This window comes from Rhodnius prolixus, unplaced genomic scaffold (assembly GCF_049639745.1).
Source record: "Rhodnius prolixus isolate KJV_2025 unplaced genomic scaffold, Rpr scaffold_9, whole genome shotgun sequence".
Classification (NCBI taxonomy): Eukaryota; Metazoa; Arthropoda; class Insecta; order Hemiptera; family Reduviidae; genus Rhodnius; species Rhodnius prolixus.
Window position 1 is genome coordinate 28813681 of NW_027411604.1, and position 18222 is coordinate 28831902.

At 32.2% G+C, this 18222-nt stretch overlaps 2 protein-coding genes across 5 annotated transcripts in view; both read left to right on the forward strand.

The window, feature by feature from the left end:
• The window catches only part of Kul (Kuzbanian-like), a 460233-nt gene extending 453719 nt beyond the window's left edge, over positions 1 to 6514 (forward strand). Inside the window, exons 13-14 of the mRNA XM_074129116.1 lie at positions 136 to 270; positions 1136 to 6514. Of these exons, the coding sequence (XP_073985217.1) occupies positions 136 to 270; positions 1136 to 2506 (1506 nt within the window). The 3' untranslated portion in view covers positions 2507 to 6514. The remainder of the gene's footprint in view (positions 1 to 135; positions 271 to 1135) is intronic.
• The window catches only part of LOC141454654 (uncharacterized), a 30882-nt gene continuing 15507 nt past the window's right edge, over positions 2848 to 18222 (forward strand). The window contains exons 1-6 of one of the 4 annotated variants that reach the window (XM_074129119.1): positions 2848 to 2982; positions 11247 to 11337; positions 11435 to 11578; positions 13568 to 13799; positions 15450 to 15707; positions 16518 to 16647. In XM_074129119.1, the coding sequence (XP_073985220.1) occupies positions 11472 to 11578; positions 13568 to 13799; positions 15450 to 15707; positions 16518 to 16647 (727 nt within the window). In that variant the 5' untranslated portion in view covers positions 2848 to 2982; positions 11247 to 11337; positions 11435 to 11471. Of the gene's footprint in view, positions 2983 to 6646; positions 8006 to 9263; positions 9468 to 11246; positions 11579 to 13567; positions 13800 to 15449; positions 15708 to 16517; positions 16648 to 18222 lie in introns of those variants that run through there. The other 3 variants (XM_074129117.1, XM_074129120.1, XM_074129118.1) reach the window with 3 other exon arrangements.

Below are 18222 nucleotides of genomic sequence, written 5' to 3' on the forward strand. Positions count from 1 at the left end.
AAAACATAGTGGCTGCATTTGGATAATAAAATATTGAAGCCAAGCCACTACCTCTGGATTTACTAAAACAAAATATAATGCATTTCTTTTTAGATAGTACTACATTTTCCAACGATTAATTTCTTATTTGTTTAGGTTGATCCGTCTGGACCACTGGCCACACTTCGCAAACTACTATTGTCCGAACAAAGTATAGCATCGTTTAAGCGTTGGGTCATGGATAGATGGTACTATGCCATGTTGATCGTAGCAAGTGTCATTCTTATTTTAGTGAGTATATTTTCATTTTTATTGTTCTTAATTATTAATCTCGTTCCTTAATTAAGTTGGAAAAAGAATTTGCCTTAGTTGCAAAATCTCCAGAATGTAAAGAGAAATCATGTTTTTATACTTTTCAAGATTTATTTAATATTTTCATCAGTGTGGACCAATTTCCTTCTTGCAACTTTAATCAATCCAATTAGTGCCAACGCTCTTTTTTTGAAAATCCACCCTACATGGTTATCTTTTTATCAAAGAAAGTTGAACACTTGTTTTCATAACTTTTTCTCTTCCATTGGTTGAACTAAGAAAATATTTATTGAGCATAATAATGTTCTTCGACACTTGTCAATAACTAGTTCCTTAGTACCTTAAATTCCATTGTATCTAAACGACTGATCTAACAATCTTATGCCCACAAAAATTATGTTGATAATAATTGAGGGATTCATTAAATACTGCCCATGAAAACCTAAATATATCGTAGGCAGAATTTATGCAGAAGTGGTAACCCACAGCAATTGGCTAAAATTAATGAATCGCCCTTTTTATATAATGTTCTACTATCAGCGAAATCACTAATTGGTAGACTTTTGTTTATTTGTCTTGAGAAGGCAATTAATATTTAATTTCTAATATAGTTGGTTAGGTAAAATGAGGTTAAATGCACTGAGTGACAAAAAATAATTCTACCTGTGAACGTAAAAATGCGCAAGTGTTACTGATTTCTAGCAGGACTTGAACCTGACTCACTGATGCAATCTGGCTTTTACTCAAATGATTGTAGGGCTCTAGTCATTTAATTTACTCTAAAATGATTTATAGAGTAACAGCGTGGAAATAATTGAATAAAAAATGTATTTGTATTTTGCAGGTTCTAAGCACAAGGCTTCTGGGTAAGACAACCGACTTGAAGTTAAAAGGAATCACTATAATTCATAGTTCGACAACTGAAACAGTACGATTGCCTGAAGGTGATGGTGCCAATGTTGTTGTACATCCAGCCGTTAGAAGTAAAGTACCGTTAAAGAGGAGAGTACGAGAAACTAGGAGACGAGCGAAAGATGCTAAAAAAAGTAAAAGAGTATCCGCTGAAGAAATATCGCCACGTAAAGTGGTTAAAAAAGTATCATCTCAAAAAAAGAAAACTAATAAGAACGAGGTGATCGATTACAGCGCGGCTCAGGAGAACGCCGCAACGAAAACACCTGAGGATGATCCTTTAGGTAAAGTTAGAAATTGGTTATTGAATTCACATATAGATAGGACAATGGTTAGAAAATCGAAATCATCGCCGGCTGGATTTTTACCAACAGAATCACAAAGAAGTCCGACAAAAGTTTTACCAAAACCAAGACGTCATGTTGAATCAAAGGAGCAAGTAAAATTACAAGTAATGTATAAACCGCCATTTAAATTTAGTGTAAAACTTAGAAAGCCAACACAAGTAGCAACAAGTGTTGTAAAAGAAATTAATTCTAAAGTTAGGACTAGACCGAGAACAGCTGTAGTTATGCAAGAAAGAAGGCGCAATCAAAATAGAAAAAGTAGGGAAATTAAAAAAGATGCAAATACTACTGAAAAAAATAATGAAACCTTGGATGTAGTTGGTGAATGTTCAAAGAAAACTGTAAACGAGGAAAATAAATTGCAACAACCAGCACAGCCAGTTGTATCGCCCAGTTCCCATTGTAATGTAGAAAGATTAGTTTCTATTGATCAAAATGAGCCTTTGTATCAGAACACGTGCGAAGCAAGGCTGTCAACTGATTTAGATAAGCAAGAATCCTCGTCATGCACACATCAACAAACCAAAAACATTGATCTACTTCGAATGACATCTGTTGAATGTAAAGCAAACACACAGTTACCATTGTCACCGGAAAAATGTAAATTAGAAGGAAAATCAGCTAAATCACAAACAATAAATAATAATAACAATAATAATAAAAAATCAGAACGTATAAGAAATGATAATAAAAAGCATAAAAATGAACAAATTTTAGCGAAAGAAAATAAAATTAGATTAAATAAAAACTGCCCGCCAGATTTAATGAGATTTCCATCAACAGAAAAAGCAAATAATAAAACAACAGAATGCGCTGTTAAAGTTTCTAAGAATCAGGTGAAAGTTCCGGCTTGCGAAAATTCTGATCTAAATTTAGACTCTAATATGCACACTGTACCGTCCGATTTGGAAGTTCTTTTATCTGAAAGTGAATATTTATTTTCTGACGATGCATAAAATTAAATATGATAAAAAAAAGAAAGAATAAATTTATTATTTAACGACTGAATAATAAAATGAAAATATTTTCAATTACAGAATTTAATGGAACTCTCAAACAAAAATCAATTCTCTAATTTGGTTTTGTGATAATCAGAAATAAAAATATATAATAAGAATATAATTATGTTCTGTATATTAAGAATTTTGTATAAAATAAATATTTTATAAATAATAACTTTTTGAAAAATCTGATTTACATATGTATGTAAATAATATAACGAAAGAAATAATGATAATGGGGTTATTATTTATATGCAGTATACATATAGTTTGAATGTTTCTTGGAAGGAATAAATGAAGAAATGATGTTTATAAGAAATATATCTTTTGAAGAGTTTACATAAAGCCAAGATTTCTTGAATGTTTTCTGAGACTTTAGTTTACAAAAGTTTTTCTTCTTCATCGCTTCTACATCTTTCTTTTCTATTTTTGTAAGTATTTGACTTTAAATTTTAGCCAATGATTGTCAATAATTTGGCGAGCCAATAAATTCATTCATTCCTGTAATCGATAATATTAAGTAAAAGAGAAATAATTATTGATATCGATCAGTAATGAAAGTAAAGTATTTTTTTTTTTTTTTTAATAATTCATTTAGTAATTTACAATTTATATAAAAATAAGAATATGTTCATAAGAAAATCCATAAGATAAATTGGTGCGTGAATAGCAGGAGGAGAGAAACTACCCAGCGATATAGCACTCTCTACAAGAAGTCGATTATGACGTTGATGTTCTTCCGACCTCAAGAAGGTCTCGGGGCTATTGACGATTCAGTCGTCGAAGAGAGTTGTTAGGGAGGCGGAGAGTCAGTACGAGAGGATTAGAGCAAGTAGAGAGTGCGGTATGGAACATTTGGTATTTCGTTTTGGCGAGTTGGTGGAGGTTACTGCACTTCCAATGGGTTGGTTCGCCATTTTAACCACTTTTCCATTTTCGCTACAGGTTGTTATTAATATATTGGTTCTAAATTTAATTTCCAAGTAATGGTAACGGTTTTCAGGACTCTTAATATTCTTCCACGATTTGGCTAAGATTTTTCCTTCTGATTCCAGTTATCTTCATCAATTTTTAAAAAGAAAATTCTTTTTCTCTTCATTATTACTAGCTGAGTGCTTAATTTAATGCTAGTTTATTATTTTAAGAACTTACTAGGTCGATATCTAAAAACTTGTAGACTTTCTTTTTTGTGTTTCTTGCCTCAAAAAAACATTCAACAAAATCTTGTCAAAAAAAGTTAGAAACATCCTTTAAAACAAAACAAATAATTACTCTTCTAATGTTATTGCTCAATGTAAAATGCATTTTGAAGAGCCATTATAGGGGGGGCCGTAAGTAAAAATAATATGAAAGGAATTTGACCTTTCTCTTTTAATTCATTCCAGTAGGTTTTGTTTTTGTTTTAACATAAAAACACAAATCTTTAAATAACAGGGACGTTTCCTACTTAAGTTAGATAAAAAAAAATTATATAAAATATTCTTGTAAAATATTTATATTTAGATTATATTTTCCATATTATTGTTGTAAATAAAATATATATATATATATATATATTTACGCCAATGTTTAATCAAGCTTTTTAATGTGTGTTTATTTGTGTGTATATTTCTATGTGTCTATAAGTTTTACCATGTGATATTAAAAATATAAAACATTCCTAATATTACTGATTATAATATAGTCCTGTTTCTAAGTTTTGTACGATAATTTAATATTTTCTAAGTTAAATAAATAAACATGTAAATTTCGTACTTAATGAACAAAAGATTTCTCTCATAACGTTTGCTTAGATACTAATATTATTTTTGTATTATTGATTTTCTTATTTCAATTTAAATTTAACATTCTATTATTATTATTTAATTGGGAAGCTGATTAATTATCGTAAAACGATCGTAAAAATAATTGTAAAACAAAGCAAAAAGTTTTTAAACATTGTTCGGGGAAAAATCATTGAACATATGTGCCAAAAAAGAATCACTTATTTGACTACGTCATCTTTGAAATTGTGTGATTTTCTTTTTAAACAATTTATTATTAAATAAGAGGAAGTAGAGATAATTACATAAAATTTATTTAATGTTATAAATTTGTGCTTATATAAGAAAGGGCACAGAATTCTTAAAAAGAAATCCTTATTTATATCTGCCCTGTCTCTTATCGTTGATTTAATGATTCCCATCCAACGAGAAACCGATTCTATTAATCGTGTTACTGATACATATGTAGCTTCAGAGAGAATCAACTCACAGTTGATGTTGTCATGATTTTACATTGTCCATATTCTCTTCGGTTAAATGTTCCATTTTCTTAGTAAAACGCAAATTAAAAAAATAAAAACATTTGTAATCGGATTTTGTTCTATCGCATGGGCAGTGGCGTATTATCAATTACTCTAAAGCATGCATTTCATGCTTTTGTGTCTAGTTTATATTTTATTAGTTTTTTAATGTAATTAGTATATGTACTTTACCTTCAAACAGTTCATTTCACGATGTTCACATTGCTCCTCCATACGTCCTAGCATTAAAAACATTCTTTGAACTTAGTCTATAATTTATAAAATGTCTACATTTTCAGCGCCACTGAATTTCTCAGGAGATGTGTTGTCGCAACCTATCCTATCCGTCCAATGATCGAAAACTATTATTAAAAAACACTGCATGAACAATGCAGCGGTGGCTGCTGTTGCATGTGTTCATTCAATATTATTACCAGTACTTTCATTCATTTTATGTTTTTAAGGAATTAATATATTAATTCGGGGTGAACTCTTCTTTATTTTATTTATTTATTTTTTTTTTTTGGTAACGTTTTTGGATTCTTAGAGCATAATGTTGGACTAAATATAGTTTTAAATTGTGTGATTCAATTACAGTTGATACTTTATTTTAAGTTACTGATTATATATTGGCATTTATTTGAAATTGTACCGTCATTTTGTCTTAATCAAGTCGCTAAAGAAACAGTGGATTAAACAAGATAATCCCACTTCAGGAAATCATTCCTATTTAAGTCGCAAAATTTTACTTCTTACATATTAAAAAAAAAAATGACAATGTCCAAAATGTGAACGATAAATTTTTTATTCATCGTTCACCAATTAATTAACCCTCAGGCTTCTATTTATAATTTTGTACAGATTATTAGAAAGCCTGCACTATTAAATACAACCCATGTTCTACTAAATGTAGTTATAAGAACTTTGAACATAGTAGAAGAGCTAAAATATCTTAAGTAAACAGCGTGTAAGGTACATAATTCAACCCATTTGGATCAAAATTAAGAATACGCCTCTGCACATGGGAGTTTATGAAATCTTGAAATTCCTCAGAACTGTTAATTCCTTAAAATTAATTTCAAAAGGGGCACATAAATCACAATTTACCGCAAATTATTTATAAATCTGTCCAATTTCTCTGTAATATAATCTATGCTCTTTCTAAGACCTCTTCTCGTGGTTTAAATATTCTTTTTAACTTCCTTTAAGTACAATTTTATCACAAATTTAGGCACCAAGTTTTTTAAATTAAAAGACCTTTTTTAAATCAGTCATTTTAAGAAAGAAGTAATACAGTTATTTAAAAAAAAAAAAAAAAAAAAAAATACGAACGCTCTTAATTGCAGTATCAAGCAATAATCAGCCAGACTTACCTAATTAATATTTTTCATGAAATATTAAATTTTGTGATATAAAAAGTGTAATTTGTAAGTCAATTTCATGAGACAACAAAATAGTATACTTTGCATACAACTTTTTTTAGTTTAATTTATTTAATATGGTCTTTTAATTTTGATGGTCAGTTGTATTTAAAAAATAGTTTGGATTGATGACTATTGTAATGAATATTATTACATTACCTTGTTTATGTAAATGTTAAAATTATTGTGGGGAAGCTAAATTATCATTCTTTGATAAATAAATATGTTTTTAGAAATTGTGATTTACATAATTATTAATGATGATTATTTTTATATTTTGAACCCTCGATTTGTATCTTTTTTTTTCTCATAAACTGCTGTAAAAAAGTACAGAGCTTGTTCGATCCGAACAAAAAAGATTCGTTGCGGATGGTGCCATGCAGAGAAGGATCCTTTCTTAGCCAACCTGTCCGTCCTTTCTTGCTTTCTATTCAAACTTTCATGCGCAGGTAGGTGTAATGGAGAGGAATAGTGAAAGATCTGTTTGAGAAAATTAAAGTAATGCCTACTTTTTCAGACTGGCTTTACGTTGAGACTTTACCAAAGTCTTGGACGGAGGCGATTATCAAACAATACTTTACTATAAAATTCTCATAATAAACATTAAATAAAATCCAATGCCCAGAGTCCGAGAATCGAAACCCACTACCACAATACACATTAGCCTTGCAGGACTTGCCTATAACCACTCGGCTACCGTGGCGCCTAGATCTGGTTAAGTATTTAATTTATTTAAGTCTCATTGTTTGTGCACGGAACATAGGCATCTGTTCAAAGTGTTCTACGTGTGTTGTATATGAATGGATTAAGTGGTAATGAACCAAACTTACTTGTGGTTACGCCAAACGCCAGTATTTGCACATAGTAACTACCTCTGATGGTTATAAACGATATGTAATATCGTTATAAAGATGGTTATAAAGAAATGTAATATCCAGGCCCTGAAGAGGGCAATATATTTTTCGAAACGTTGGCAAAAAGACGAGTTGTTTTATTTGACCGATTCCTCGCAAATCTTCCATTCTAAGTTTTAACAATTTGTGGTCACGAAAACTATATATTCATAGTTATAAACGATATTGATTGTTTGGGTGGAACCCTGAAGAAATGGCAGATCTACTTCCACCTTGTCAAAAACAATAAAGCTTTTTAACGTCCAGTTCTGTCGTGTATAAATTTTCTTCTCTCTTAATTTCTACAAAAAGAAAGGATGGCGACCATTCCAACTGTAAACACTTTATTTTTTGGAATTAGTTTTGAAATTTTTTGAATCAGAAAAAAAACCTATGCAGGAGTCTAAAACTTTCTTCTTACAATTTTAAATTTTGAATTGTTACCATCTTGAGACCAAAAGCAAGCGATTTTTCGCTAATTTTTTGAAAGAATAGTTACAAGAAAATTACTTCATGTGAATTGATAAGAGAAAATACTGTGAGTATTTGCAGCATCTTTTTTTAAACAAAAGTAAAATGTAGTGAATTATTGTTTGGTACATATATCAAATTTTAAAAAAAAATTAATCAACACTTGAAATAACACATGACTGAATTAAATGTTCTCAAAGAATAAAACTTCCTAATTAATAATTGCTGAATTAAAAACAATTTCTTAAGAATAATGTATTTAGTGATATTTTGCTACTCATCATCGCCAGAATATGTGCAAGCAATGGAGGTGCTAACTAGTGTTAGCAAACAACATAAGTTCTTTCAATATCATCTTTATCCAATGACCTACAAGAAATATTGGGTTAGAACGTGACTCAATTTTATTTTATTTAATTTTTTTTTTCCTCGCCATGTAGACATATTTGCAAAAAGAGGCTTCATCCGGAATATTGGAATCACTGTGAGCATGTTTCCAAGTCACTTAAACAAGTCGAAGTGGCTTTTTTTTTTTAGTTATGCTATCCACTCCTCAGACCACAAAACAATTTGTAGAATCTGCTGAATTTTTGGTGGAAGCAATACTTTCTTGCAAAAGCTTGCAAGTTAAGACAAAGTTTAAAAAAATTATAAAAGTCTAAATCATTGATTGAATATTTGTCCCATTACGTTTGAAGATTTAAAGTCAAGGATATTTTTTTTTTCAAATACATTTTACTTTAAACATGCATTCATTCAACATTATATTTTTGCCTAATCAAACAAAACTTTCAAGCAGTTTCGTAAAATAAAAAGAAAACTAACATGGAACCCACACACGAGACTCAAACGAATTGACCTCAATCTCAGATATAAAATGTTGAAAAGACTACTCGACAAACGATCAAAACTGACCCTGACGAACAAACGAACACTATATACCGCTCTACTTGCCCCAATCTGGACGTACGGAATACAGCTCTACGGAAGCGCCAAAAAATCTAACATCAACCGACTTCAGACCTTACAATCAAAAATTCTAAGAAAAATAGTTAACGCTCCCTTCTACGTCTCCAATCATACTATACACTCTGATCTCAATATTCCTCTCGTTTCTGAAATAGCACAATCTCGCTACACAAAACTCCACTCAAATCTGCACAGTCATTACAACCCTCTGATCCACAACATGTCTACAACAACACTTCCTTTAAATCCACAGCGCAGACTAAAACGGCGGTGGCCACGCGACCATCTCAACACAACGCCGACCTCCTAGGATGGTTGCTGTGTAAGCTTGCCAATCTGGCGAACTAACGGCTTCCATCACTGGATGGTCGTCGTTCACTCCACTCACGCCTCTTGGCGCACATGCATGTGCGCGCAGGTGTATGTAAGTGCATATATGGGCGTGCCCGTGTATTTGCGCCATTTCCTTACTCTCATCTCTTTTGCTTGTTATATCTATTATAGTTGCAAAATAAATAAACAAATTAAAAAAAAAGGAAAACACCAATTTGAAAGAATAAAATGTTACAAACTTGTCTTCTTACATGAAGTGGCATTTTGTGTATTACATGGCGAGTAGTCCAGTAATTACATATTCCTAAAAACATTGTTTTTAACTAAACTTATTTTATTAGAAACTTGTAAGTAGAACTAACAAGGAAAACGATTGGGATCATCGAGGAGTAATACTTGCAATAAGAGAATTAGGCTTTTATGGAGGTCCGAAACAATATATAGGAGATTTAGATCAATTAATCGAATTCATTTATGAACATTTTGGTCTCTATATAGTTTCGAGTAGAAGTGAAGCTACCAAACATATTGGGAACTTCTTGGAGGTATAGTACCAATTTTTATTCTTGAATATGTCTTATTTTATTCCTTTGAAAAATTTCTTTCTTTTCATCTTTTGAAAACAACGATTTATTTGATACATTGATCTATATTGTGTGCAATGTAAGTGAATACTAAGCATCCTTTTTTGGTAACTGATTCATCCGATGGGAGTGAAATTATTCCCAAGTTTTGAAAATTTATTTTTCTCAAGGTTTTGGTAAAGGGAAAGTCAAAGGTCATCTTAAGGTCTGAGAAACACAGTTCTCAGAATTTCTAAACTAGTATAATTATATACATATTACTTAAGTATACGAGGTGTGTTCAAAAAGTAACGGGAATTTTTAAATTTCGCGGGTTTGGAGAGTCTGATTGTAAATTTTTTTTTTTTTATTATGTTGGTACACATGCCCCTGAAGTACGATAAAATTTTCAGTAATATTCATTGTTTGCTTCTTAAGTGGCAGCCGTTAAGGTTAGACGTGTTTTTCGAGCTTGGCGATTTTTGTTTGTTAAAAAAAATGGATCAAAGAATTTGTATTAAATTTTGCGTAAAAAATGAAATAAAGTGTAATAAAGTGTGTGAAATGTTAATAAAGGCATATGGTGAGTCTGCTATGAGTAAAACAAGGATTTACGAGTGGTATAAGCGTTTCCAAGATGGCCGCGAAAACGTTGAAGATGACGAACGACCTGGACGTCCAAGCACATCAACAACCGATGAAAACGTGAAAAAAGTGAAAGAAATGGTTATGAACGATCGCCGAATCACAATCAGAGAAGTCGCTGATGATGTTGCCATATCAATTGGCTCATGCCATGAAATTTTTTCGGATGTTTTGGGTATGAAACGTGTGGCAGCAAAATTTGTTCCAAAATTGTTGAATTTCGAACAAAAACAGCGGAGAATGGAAGTTGCTCAAGAGTCACTCAATGAAGTCGACAACGATGCGGATCTACTGAAACGTGTTATAACAGGTGACGAAACATGGGTTTACGGATATGATGTCGAAACTAAGGCTCAATCGTCCCAGTGGAGGCATTCTGGATCGCCAAGACCGAAAAAGGCTCGACAAGTGCGGTCGAATGTGAAGGTTATGCTCACTGTGTTCTTCGATTTTAATGGCATAGTGCATCATGAATTCTTGCCACAAGGTCAAACAATCAATAAGGAGTACTACCTACAAGTTCAACGCCGTTTGCGTGAAGCAATCCGAAAAAAAACGCCCGGATTTGTGGCAAAACAATTCATGGATTTTGCACCACGATAATGCACCTGCTCACACTTCATTGCTTGTTCGTGAATTTTTGGCCAAAAACAAAACTTTAACGATGCCCCAGCCTCCATATTCGCCAGACATGGCTCCATGTGACTTTTTTCTATTTCCAAAAATAAAGAGAACATTAAAAGGCCGTCGTTTTACAAGCATAGATGACATTAAAAGCGAATCGCTGAAAGAGCTGAAAGCTATCACAAAGATCGAGTTTCAGAAGTGTTTCGAGGATTGGAAAAAGCGCTGGCACAAGTGTATTGTATGCGAAGGGGACTACTTTGAAGGCGACAATATTAATGTAGATGAATAAATAAATATTTTTTTCAAAAAACGAAAATTCCCGTTACTTTTTGAACACACCTCGTATATTTACCATATTTGCTGACTACTTGACATCTGAGCTTTTTCACTAAAGGTCTTTAGTTACTGTTTTCTTCTTGCATCAAAAAGATTTATTTTATTTTTTTTTTTTTACCATCGCATTTAATATTTTAATTTCTTGCCTTCCAGAATATCAAAAAAGAAAACGAATATTATAAAAACTTGAATGAATTCGCCCAATACACTTATGTAGCAATAGTCGGCGCTGGAAATATGCCAGGTGCTACACGTTTGCTATCTTATCAACTTTTAAAAATGACTCAATTACATAGCAATGATGGTATAAAGATAAAATTATTTGATTTAAATCCAAATAGGAGAGAAATTTTGGAAAAATTATGCGAAGATTTGAACATGGTTGAAGAGAAAAAAGAACCAAAACCTACGGTAATTGTAGTTGATAAATTGGAAGAAGCATTGCAAGATAGTAAAATTGTTATTTTATTAGGAAATTTTAGAAGGTATCAGTTTTCTTTATTGTCAAGTTTTTTTTCTTTCTTGTTTTAGCTTTCGCAGAATATTCAGGCATATACCCATTATGCCGTAGTTTACAATGATTTTCCTTTTGGGATTTCCTTAACTCTTTCCCACCTCACACTATTTAGCTTTCCTCATACCTCTATTAATCTACTAATTTTTAAAAAAAGCAATTGTGAACTACTGGGTTTAATACTTAATACTGACCTGATATCTCAGTGGTAAACAAAAAAGTTAATTTAAATAATTTTATCTTTATGTGTTCATGTTTTATATTTTATGTGGAAGTTTCTAGGAGGAAATGCTCTTTGACTGTTCCTCATTACAATGAATTAAGGATTTATTTTTTTTATTTTGTCATAAAATAAGGCTTGTGTTCTTCCAAATCTCTTTTTACATGGCTTCTTTACAAATATTTTACGAGGGTCGTTTGAAAAGCCCGTGCAAACTCAGAGAGATAGCACCACTGGCGCGTATCGAGGTTATGTTTAGTTAGTAGCATCTCTTGGAAGAACACACACCAAGTTTCAGCCAGATCGGTCTATTTCTTTGTATTTGGCATTCGTTTGAATCGAGGAAGTCGAGTGATTTTCAAAAAATGGACGAAAAAGAATTTCGTGTGTTGATTAAACACTACTTTATGAAAGGCAAAACGCCTGAGGAGACTAAAGAGAAGCTTGATAAACATTATGGTGACTCTGCACCTTCGATTAGAACAGTTTATAAGTGGTTTCAAAATTTTCGGAGTGGCCATATGGGCACAAGTGACGCTGAACGTTCTGGACGCCCTGTTGAGGTTACTACTCCAGAAATCATTGATATGGTGATGGATGACAGAAGAGTGAAGGTGCGTGAGATTGCTAGTGCTGTGGGCATCTCGAATGAACGGGTACATAATATTTTGCATCAACATTTGGACATGACAAAGCTATCCACAAGATGGGTGCCGCGATTGCTCATGCTTGACCAAAAACGAAATCGTGTGAAGTGTTGCAAGGACGGTTTGCAGCTGTTCCAGAAGAATCCGCAGGACTTTAAGCGTCGTTTCGTCACTGTGGATGAAACATGGATACATCACTACACTCCTGAGACCAAAGAACAATCTAAACAATGTGTTACCAAGGGGGAATCTGCGCCAAAAAAGGCGAAGACTATGGCGACTGTCTTTTGGGATTCGCAAGGAATAATCCTCATCGACTATCTGGAAAAGGGTAAAACTATTACAGGTGCATATTATTCATCGTTATTGGACCGTTTGAAAACCGAGCTGCAAGAAAAACGCCCACGATTAGCCCACAAAAAAGTTCTTTTCCATCACGACAACGCACCAGCTCACACCTCAGCAGTTGTGGTCGCAAAATTAATGGAAATAGGGTTCCAACTCGTTTCACATCCCCCCTATTCTCCAGACTTGGCTCCCTCGGACTACTATTTGTTCCCCAATATGAAGAAATGGCTGGCGGGAAAAAGATTTTATTCAAACGAGGAGGTGATTGCAGAAACGAATGGGTATTTTTCAGACTTGGACAAATCCTATTATTCGGAAGGGATCAACAAACTAGAGCAGCGTTGGACGAAGTGTATAAGCCTAAAAGGAGACTATGTTGAAAAATAATAAAGGTTTACCCCAAAAAATTAAGTAGTTTTTATTTTTGCACGGACTTTTCAAACGACCCTCGTATTATGCCAGAGATTTAGAAGAAAACGAATTCCTAACATTTCTTGGGGTTTAGAGGTATAGTGGTCGGAAATCCTTAATGCTTAATTAGAATAGATTGATCTGAGCTTATTAGTGTAAGCTTCTTAATTAGAAAAAAAAGCGTTGTCTTTATCAAAATTTCATTCTGAACCTAACTATTCTGCATAAAAAAAAATATGATGAGCCTTAATGATATATTATGTATAGATCATATTTAAGATTCGATTGAAAAGTCTTTATTTCAAACTCCAGTTGTTGCATTTCTTTCTTTCAGGGTATATAACTCGCTGTACGAAGATCTTAAAGTGAATCAATATGTTTTCTCCATCATTGGTAAATGTATAGACCAAGTTGCACCGCCAGATGTTAAAATAATATTAGTTTGTATGAAATATATGTGTTATATTGGGAATGTTCTAATTGACAATATTCGTACTAAAAATCTTCGAAATATTGTTGGAATAACCGCTCATTTAGGAGAGGAACCAATTCTATATATTTCAAGGGTAAGTAACTTTAAAAAAGTCTAAGAATGTTTATGAATGAATATTTCATTTCCCGCTGCTATTCTGTATTGCTTCATTATATAATTAAGAGTTTTAAGTTTAATCGGCATCATAATTTGAAGCAGTGGCTCCTACAGGATATGTTCCTTCTAATTCACTGAAGAAAACAATACTCCCTATCGTGGTTCAGCAAAACCTCAGCCATTGTTCTTCAAGTCCAAGTAGTCTTTTTGAATGCTGAGATTTGTGGAAACTGAAAATTACTAAGAAAAATCAAAATGATTATCCTAAACTTAATCCAGAGTCTGAAAGGTGCCAGTCTATTCCTGTCCAGTACCTGTCCTGGACACTTTTTTAGATCCAATCGCACAGACATAATTTTTTAAAGAGAGAGAATGAGTGAGAGAATGAAAACTTATGTGAGCTCTTTTTTTAAAAAAAAAAAACCGAACAATTATTTTTGAGGACTCCAGCAAAGGATGAAATCAGAGAAGAATTCTGCTCAAGATTTTACTTTCCTTTTTGCAAAATGATGAAGATCTAGAAAACATTTTTGATGAAGTTAGACTGAAGTGATGAACCTGTGATCACATCAAGTGAAATGAAACTTTGAACTTGGGTAGGATTGTGGACAAGGTCTTTTGGGACAAGCCTTGATTTCCAAATTTTAATAATTTAAATTCAGATTAGTCTATATAGTAATTTGGATTCAGATTAAATTTAGAGTAAAGTGATGGGTTGTTTTCTTCAATGTTTTCTGCAAGGATCATATCCTGTAGGAGCCACTGCTTCCAATTATGATACCGATTGATTCCAAATCAATCAACTTGACCCTGGTCAATAATGGCCAGAAGTGTACTGGGCAAGCATAAACAACAAAACTTATTGTCGGTGTATCGCTTCGTTACGAATAGACTATCGCCTGCTTACTACCATAATGGAATAAAAATGGAAATGAAAGGGTAGATCAGACTGATGGACAAAGTAGATGCTTAATGACTTCGAAGAAGGAAGACCATTACCACAGAGAAGCTGCTGATAAAGTCGGTAAAAAGGAGGCACACGAAAAAACCTGGGCTGCTCTATTAAAAAAGGCTATTTCCCTTAACCGGCCTTGATAATTATTCATTGCGAATTTTAGGTAGACCTTTACTTTATATTATAAAATTTGTTTTTTTGGGTGTAGTTCTTGAATACCTGTTGATTGAAGATTCGCCATTGCTATGTATATCAGCGAGCATTTGCACGAATTGGTATTTCACAAAATATCATTTGCTCCATGCTCGTGATGACACATTAAATGCACTTTACAGGTCTTTCAGCTCTAATTAACTTAAGATTGCCACCGGGTTATACTTTCTTCGCTAAGGCTTGATGAATGCCTTTTGAAGAATGAATTTAGTCATTTAATGGTGTTATTCTTTATTATTTGTGAAATTTATTATAAATATTAAAAGGCTATGACGGAACCAAGTGTTTTTGTACTTTTCATCTATTAAATCTATTTAAAAAAGTGGAGTTAATAGATTTGAACAGTGAACTGCTCATGTATAAATAATTGTGCAGATAAATAAAAGATTTTAATATGTACAAATTAAAGTTTTTGAAAAGTTAAACCAAACCAAATTAAAAGACTTTCTTTAATTACAGGCAAGTGGAATACCAGCTGCTCATATCAACGGTGGTATAGTGTGGGGTTTTGTTGGTATAACACATTTAATAGATATGTGCGCTGGTACTATGAACTTCAATCAATTCAAATTTAACGAATTTGGGAAGACATTGCGAACGAAAATTAATCAAAAATTTTATCCTAAAAAAATAGCCGAAGAACAATGGGTAGAAAGAAGTATGGCATATTTAATCAATAACTTGGAACATATGTGGTATTATGTTGGGATGGAAAAGGTTATTCAATATTATTTTTGCTTTATTATTAACAAATAGCCAATTAAGTAACTACATCACAGTTCTCAACAATTATTTGCTTAATTAGGACTTTAGATTCAGATTGTTCTGATACAAGATCTAATTGTACTCCACTGATCGATTTATTAATCTAACAAAACACATTCCTTCCTTTCTAAAATTGGTTAACTTCTTTGAAAGTTCGTCCCCTCAGTACAGTTACTTAGCCATGCCAGTATAACTCTTTAATACTAATTATTCTTTATTATTAAGTGAAGTCGTATAATTTATGGTAGTTTGGGTTTAATATTGCAGTGAATAGAAATCTAACTAACAATAAAACTGTTCGTATGGAATTCGAATTATAATTTAAGAAAATAATATACTATAACTGTAACCGCCCAATTAAGACATGAGATTTTGGGTTGTTTGTGTTAAAAACGAGAAGATGTAAATAATTACCATAATCACCTGTCCTCACTGAGAGTGAAGCATTAGTCAATTGTGAAAAACGTTTGATTTGACCGCTGGCTCTGATAAAATATATTTCTGCACTAATTGTAGTTTTAATAAAGTTTTGCGAAAATTCATGTAGATGCATGAATCTGACTGTTTCAAATAAATTATAATTTTATTTACCAAATTCATTTATTTTTACCATCGGAGTTTTTTTTTCTGGTGTAATACAAAGGAGAGAAACATATTTAAATTACCTAAGGAACTTTTGACAACTTAATATCTTGTATAGTGGGTGTTGTGACGCCAGTTGCTTACAATACTTCATAAATTAACTAATAATTTGTGTTAAAGGATTTTACAAGATCCTGCAATAAACATGTTAATTTCGTATCTCAAGTGAACGCCACCATGAGATTGTTAAAAGTATGGCTATCTCCACCAGATCGTGCTTTTTACTACTCTGCTGCGGTTGTGAGTGATGGTTAGTAAGTAGAATTAAAATCAAATTTGTATTATTAAAAATGGATTTACTGATAATTGTTCAAATAAAATTCAAGTTATCGTTAAAATTAAGAAGATAAAACACATTTTGTGTATAATAATCATTTATTTTAGCCCTTTCCTTATTGCCATTCTGATACTTGAAGAGAATTTAAATGAAAAATAGGCAACATATTTAAAGGCTTTATACCAGGCAATAAAATTTTCTCATTACCCGCATGAACCCTAGTAATATCACAATCTTGAAAGCAGAAGCTTGAGAATCATTGGGTAAACTAGCCAAGAAAAAGCTAACAGATAAAGCGGATTATAAAAGAAAATTGCTTAAAAAAGCCAGTTGTAGTTATTGTACTATAGTCAAGTGAGGCCCATCCAACCAGTTTCTTTATTAGTAAAATAAAAGCGTGGCATAAAAATGCAATAATAGAAAGAAAAAACAAAAAGATTTCAGAAAAACTAAGGAACATTTCCCTTATTTCTGAATCTCAATATTCAAAACTAGACGACCTAATGTGTATATTTCACTCTTGGCTTTAAAATACAACGCTAGAACAGGAAACAAGGAAATTCCAGTAAAACTAAGGAAGATTTGCTATTATTTCCCTTATTTCTGAATCTCAAAATTCAAAACTGGACGACCTAATGTGTATATTTCACTCTTGGCTTTAAAATACAACGCTAGAACAGGAAACAAGGAAATTCCAGTAAAACTAAGGAAGATTTGCTATTATTTCCCTTATTTCTGAATCTCAAAATTCAAAACTGGACGACCTAATGTGTATATTTCACTCTTGGCTTTAAAATACAACGCTAGAACAGGAAACAAGGAAATTCCAGTAAAACTAAGGAAGATTTGCTATTATTTCCCTTATTTCTGAATCTCAAAATTCAAAACTGGACGACCTAATGTGTATATTTCACTCTTGGCTTTAAAATACAATGCTAGAACAGGAAACAAGAAAATTCCAGTAAAACTAAGGAAGATTTGCTATTTTTCCCTTATTTCTGAATCTCAAAATTCAAAACTGGACGACCTAATGTGTATATATCACTCTTGGCTTTAAAATACAACGCTAGAACAGGAAACAAGGAAATTCCAGTAAAACAATTGTATACATTGTGTTTTCCCTTATTTTCTTAATCTCTATTCTCAAAACTAGCGAACGTAAGGTTATATTTCACCCTTGGAACCAAAATATTAAAAAATTATAAACATTTTAGTCGGCTTAAAAATAAAATTTTAGTAAGTCGGTGTACTTAACAAACATATAACATTGTATTTTTATGCCTATTACGTATTTCACACATTAGGTCAGCTTTTTTTTTTGGATGTAGAGGTGCAGGAAGTACAAAGTCTTTATTAGTTTTTTTGTGAATTTCCTTGCTTTCCGTTTCTAATATGTTTTTTTTTTTGGGGGGGGGGGATAAACACAAAATATTCATTATTTTTCTGGATTTAACTTGTTTTATTTTTCTAAACTTGTATTTTGGTTCCAAGGCTTAAATGTGCAACTTACGTTCGCTAGTTTTGACACATAATCTTCAAACGTATTAC